The 5,949-nt window shown below is 34.1% G+C and overlaps 1 protein-coding gene across 1 annotated transcript; it reads right to left on the bottom strand.

Moving 5' to 3' along the window:
• Nucleotides 1–319: 319 nt before the first annotated feature.
• On the bottom strand, nt 320–4,623 carry LOC140918770 (uncharacterized). Its single transcript, XM_073363566.1, has 3 exons — nt 4,570–4,623; nt 1,353–1,457; nt 320–1,258 (listed from the first exon to the last, which is right to left on the bottom strand). Exons 1-3 carry the CDS (start codon nt 4,621–4,623, stop codon nt 320–322), a joined length of 1,098 nt encoding a protein of 365 aa, XP_073219667.1.
• Nucleotides 4,624–5,949: the final 1,326 nt, after the last annotated feature.

Below are 5,949 nucleotides of genomic sequence, written 5' to 3' on the forward strand. Positions count from 1 at the left end.
ATAATTATAATTAAAGATTAATTTAAATTACAAATAAAAAAATTAAAATTAAAATTAAATTAAAATTTAAATAAAATTAAATATTAAAATAAAAATAAATATTATATATAAAAATATAATATTAATAATAATTAAATTAATTACCACAAAATCAAATAAAACATGCATTCCAAAATTAACAAATAATGTCTTACAAACCCAAAATTTATAAATAATGTCTTACAAACGCAAAATTAAACACACAATAATTAACTAAAACAACATAATTAATATGTGTTCATACAGCCCAAAAATAAATTATGAAATTATTCAAATGACATTAATCCTCATAATAATTCTTCTGATCAGCTCCACTCACACCATCATTATTTCCTGTCATGCCCGACGAAAGAAGTCCCTCAAAAGTATTATTAATTTGTGTTGGAGGAGACATCATGGTTTGAAATTGAATTTCATCTTCAATGGCACCACCACTAGTCGAATGAGGAGCCCTAGCTGGTTGAGGTTGATTTAAATCTGGTCTGATCAACCCAGCTGTTGGCATAGTTGGTCGGTATGCAGTTTGATGATCTGGTTGAGGTTGAGGAATTTGATGTGAAGAGGACGGAACATACTGATAATTATGAAAATATTGTTGTTGTTGAAACATTGGCGGCTGCTGCTGTACTTGCTGGAAGGCAGAGTTCGGAGGATCCTGGTGTTGCTGTTGGAAATTTGGAGGCGGTTGCTGCTGCTGGGAGTATTGAGAGTAATTTTGTTGCTGCTGGAATAGTGGTTGTTGAGGCAAGTATTGAGGCCGAGGCGGGAACTGCTGATGAAACACAGGAGGAAATGAAAATTGTTGTTGTTGAAATTGTTGTTGCTGCTGAAACTGTTGCTGCTGCTCTTGAAACTTTTGTTTCCACTCCTCATTCAATTTATCAATTGCGGCTTGTATCAGCTGTTGTGTCTTTTCTTCTTGCTCACTTGCCCATTGCTTCTTTAACTGGTCAAGATCATTATCTATCGACGGACGATGAGATCGATCCGTACTAGCATAAGAAGAAGACGTCTCAGTCTGAATATAGCCGGTTGGACCTTTCTTAAAGGTTGATGATAAACTACCGGCACCCAGCACACGCCCTTTGTACTTGCCACCACTGATGTGCATAAAACTTGCGGTCTCATATTGTTTCCGCTGCACTGGACCAGCTCGCTGAGCAGGAGGAAGAGTAGCTTGATGATCATCCCATTCTTTCATGATTTGTTGAAGTTGTTCCTATATTAAAAATAAAAAAATAAAATAGTTAATAATTAATATATAATAATTTATAGGTCTAATTAATATATAACAATTAATATATAATAATTACCTGAATATTTTTTGATAATTCATCAGTATACTCATTTGTTTCAGGATTAACATGAAGATAGCGATGTATCTCAGCCTGAGTGACCTCCCTTCCAAGTTGCTTTTCCTAAAATATTAAATTAATGTCAAGTTTATAAGTTGGTGAAATGTGATGATTAATTGAATATAAATTAATAGATATATATTATAAATAATAATAAATTACCATATAATATTTAATTTCTCCAGCAGACATGGAACCTCCCTTATGAGTACTGGTACCCCTCTCAGATGCTCTATTAGTCTTTGCTTTTTCTCTCTTCTGTTTGTAAGCATCTGTGTTCCATTTCCTCCACAAAGCAGTCCAAACATTTTCACCAATCCAATTAGGCCGTTTTTCCTCCCCCTTATTACGTGCGTAAGCCAACATAGATGAGAGACGCTTTGAAAAGCGATGGTCAAATGAAGCCAAAACTGCGGCATCATGCTCTCTTTTCCAAGTGCATTTGGTCTGTTGTTTGTTGAAATTTAAAAAATATTAAAAATATAATTAGTAATTCAGTAAATTAATCAAATGTATAAATAAATAGTAATTAAATAAATTAATCTAATGACTTACTTTGAAACAATGTAAAAACTGATCAACTTCCCTAATTTGAGGTGTCTTATCCTCTTTTATCTCACCCCAAGACAACCATGGTTTTTTATATTTCTCTTGTATGACTTCAGCAATTGCCTTTGCAGATGATTTAAAAGGAAGATATCTTCAAAGTTTATATGCAAATTAAATATAAAAATAAATTAATAAAATTAATAATGTATTTACATTGCAATAATAATGAAATATTTAATCAATCATAGTTTACATACCCATCTCCTTCTGGAATGATGACAATGCGGTTGTAGCAATCAACACATCCGGGATCCATTATTTCGTCTAAGGTATAAGGCTCTACTGGGACCTCCGGATATAGAGGAATAGCTCCACCACTAGTACCAATGGACGGCATCGGCATGAGAGATGGGTCATTAACAACACGTTTAGCAACTTTTTTCTTACCACGTGATGTTTTGGATATTCCTCGTATTGCCGCCGTTCCTGTTCCTCCCGATCCATCCGAACCTCCTGATCCTCCTACTCCCGACACTGAAGCCATGTCTATATATATATATATCCATATCCATACATACACATATATATATATATAATTAATTAATTGTCTTCGTCTTCGTCTTCGTCATCATCGTCGTCGTCATTTGATGAGTGAATTAAGTCATTGCCTTCATCATTCTCTAATTCATCTATTTCTTGTTCATCAACTTCTTCTCCAATGTGTGACTCATGACAAAGTTGACTAATAGTCTCATCTCCAATCACATGATCTAAATTTGACATTTCATCCATTTGAAATGCAACTTCTTCATTTTGACCTGCTTCAACTTCTTCGATTCCACTCGTTGGTCTTGTTTTGATTGCAGCACACCAACCTTGTTTGCTTCTGACAGTTGATGGATAAGGAACATAATACACTTGTCTTACATTATGGGCCAGGGCAAATGGATCAAACCGTGGATATTTTTTGCTCATACGAATGTCTACAGTATTGGATATCAAATTTATTTTAGTTCCTCTGCTAGATGGATCAAACCACTTACAGTAAAACAACACCACTTTGTTCGCATAATCTAGGAACGTGTAGTCAATTTCGTAAATATGCTCAAGTATGCCATAGAAATCTTCTACTACACCACTATCAGAGACACTTTTCATACAAACTCCACTATTAATTGTTTCTTTTCCTTCAGTCCAAGATTCAGTGTGAAATTTGTATCCATTGACATAATAGGTGTGCCATTCTTTGAAACTTCTACTCGGACCCATAGATAAGTGCCTTAAGTGGATGTTGATAGGAGTTTGTTCTTCGATATGCACTTGTTGTTGAAACCATAATGAGAAATTTGAATGTATATCATCAGATGATTGTCTTGTATTTAAAAATGCCTTGATCGATGACCATATATATGGTGAATATTAATTTAATCATATAATTAAATATAATTAATATGAAGAGGAATTTGAAACGTACTCAATGTATGGTTTAACTTCAGTGCAGTTAATCAAAACGTGAACATGTGCCGCAGTAAATACTTTGTCGCTTGGCCAGAAAATCGGAAAATTCCTACCAGCATGATGACCAGACAAGCAAAAAACTGATAAAGCATGTGGATGACGTATAACACTATCAGTAGCATTTCTTCCGTTAACTGGTGACAACTTTTCTTTGTTGAAATAATGAGAACAAAAGTGTGTTGTTTCAAGGTGAAGGTAAGATGAACAAATTGAGCCCTCAACTCTAGCTTTGTTTTTCACCGACCGTTTTGAATAACCCATGAACCTATAATATACAAAGAGATGTACAATAAGCTCCATGTATATATAAGTTGAAGTATATTGAAAATCAAGTATATGTATATATATATCACCTTTCAAATGGATACATCCATCTATACTGAACTGGTCCACCAAGCCTAGCTTCACTTGCAAGATGCACTGAGAGATGCTCCATGGAATCAAAAAACCCAGGAGGAAATACTTTCTCCAACTTACATAGAATGATCGGAATGTCATTTTCCATCTTGATGAGATCTTTATCATAGAGTGTTGAAGAACACAAATTCTTGAAATATTGACTCACTTCAATAAGTGGGTTCAATACATGTGTCGGTAAAGCACTAAAGGCAATAGGAAGTAAACACTCTAAAAATATATGACAATCATGACTTTTCATCCCATGCATCCTCCCATTTTCCACATCAGCACATCTTGCCAAATTAGAACAATAACCGTCAGGCGTCTTCAGCTCTTTGATCCAACGATAAACAGATTTGGCTTCATCAGTAGATAAAGTGTAATTCGCACGAGGTTTTAGGGTCTTGCCGTTTTGTTCCACCAACAACAAATCTGGTCGTCTGCAATATATACCTATGTCTTTTCTGGCTTTGTCATTATCTTTTGTTTTTCCTTTCACATTCATCACAGTATTAAATATGTTGTCAAAGAAATTTTTCTCAATATGCATTACATCGAGATTATGTCTCAAAAGATTATCTTTCCAATACGGTAGATCCCAAAAAATACATCTTTTTGTCCAATTGTGCCATTGTCCGTAACCTTGTGGTTTACAAGCCACACCATTAACAACATGTACCTTTGGCATATCTTTTACTTTATTCCAAACTTGCTCTGATGTCAATTTAAGCGGAGGTCTTAGACTTTCTGCATAGCCCTTCATAAATGCAGCTTTTTTCCTTCTAAATGTATGATCAGCAGGTAAAAACCTACGATGCGAGTCAAACCACGATGCTTTCCCGCCAAATTTTTAAGTAAATGCTTTTGTATCTTCCATACAAATAGGACAAGCTAATTTACCATGGGTGCCCCATCCTGACAACATCCCATAAGCGGGGAAATCGTTAATGGTCCACATCAATGCAGCTCTCATCATAAAATTTTCTCTCCGAGCAATATCATATGTCAAGACACCATTCCATAACCTCTTCAAATCGTCAATCAAAGGTTGTAAAAAAATATCAATACCAGTTGTAGGATTAGAAGGACCTGGTATCACATCAGCTAAGAACATATAAGATTTAGACATACACATATCAGGAGGATGATTGTAAGGAGTAACAATAACCGGCCAACAAGAATAAGGAGTAGACGATGCTTGTATGTAAGGCGTAAATCCATATGAGGATAATCCAAGTCTTACATTGCGTGGATCTGACGCAAAATCAAGATGCATTTGATCAAAGTGTTTCCATGCCTAACCATCAGACGTATGTCGCAACTCGCTTGAATTTCTTCTATTCTCATAATGCCACGTCATATTTCCTGCAGTTTGTATTGATGCAAACAATCTCTGCAATCTTGATACAATAGGTAGGTAAAACATTGCTTTCCTTGGAATTGATTTTCCCCTACTTACCCTAGAGTTATTCCTTTGGTGATACCTTGGTTGTTGACAAAATTTGCATTCAACTAAGTTAGCACTAGTAGAATTTTGCCTTTTTAAGTCGGTTAAAATGTACATTTTAAGTCGGTTCCGTGCCCGAGTTAACAGCAAACGACTTAAAAAATATGTTGTTTTTTAACTCGTTCCATGAACTGACTTAACAGAGCTTCATCATATTAAGTCGATTCACCTTAACCGACTTAAACATCATAAATTCAGTACAACACATCATCTTTTTAAGTCGGATATTTTGACCAACTGACTTAATAGATATAGTTAAAATAATTATTTTTTTTTATTTTTTTTTATATAAATTTCTCATTTTGTTTTCATGCTCCTAATCCATACAATATTTCGTATTAAATTTCAAATAAGAGTTAAGTACTTACAATCACAATTTTATATAAACATCTAATAATCAAAATATACAATATCACAATATCTCATGTTTATACAAAAAAATATAAAGTACAAAATTTCCGACTAATAATTAGATATCCATTAACAAAATTACAAAACCACAATGTAACAATATTCAATAGACATATATTAGCATCGTCATTTTCTTCAATTAATTTCAAAATAAAATCCATACGACGTTTT

The sequence above is a fragment of the Cicer arietinum genome, chromosome 7 (genome assembly GCF_000331145.2).
Source record: "Cicer arietinum cultivar CDC Frontier isolate Library 1 chromosome 7, Cicar.CDCFrontier_v2.0, whole genome shotgun sequence".
In the NCBI taxonomy this organism is placed as follows: Eukaryota; Viridiplantae; Streptophyta; class Magnoliopsida; order Fabales; family Fabaceae; genus Cicer; species Cicer arietinum.

Coding starts and splice junctions, on each gene's coding strand:
- LOC140918770 (XM_073363566.1), bottom strand. CDS start 4,623: ATGAAGGGCTATGCAGAAAGTCTAAGACCTCCGCTTAAATTGACATCA. Junction 1,458..4,569: donor TTAAATTGACATCAGAGCAA/GTTTGGAATAAA, acceptor TTAATATTTTAG/GAAAAGCAACTTGGAAGGGA. Junction 1,259..1,352: donor AATTATCAAAAAATATTCAG/GTAATTATTATA, acceptor TTTTTAATATAG/GAACAACTTCAACAAATCAT.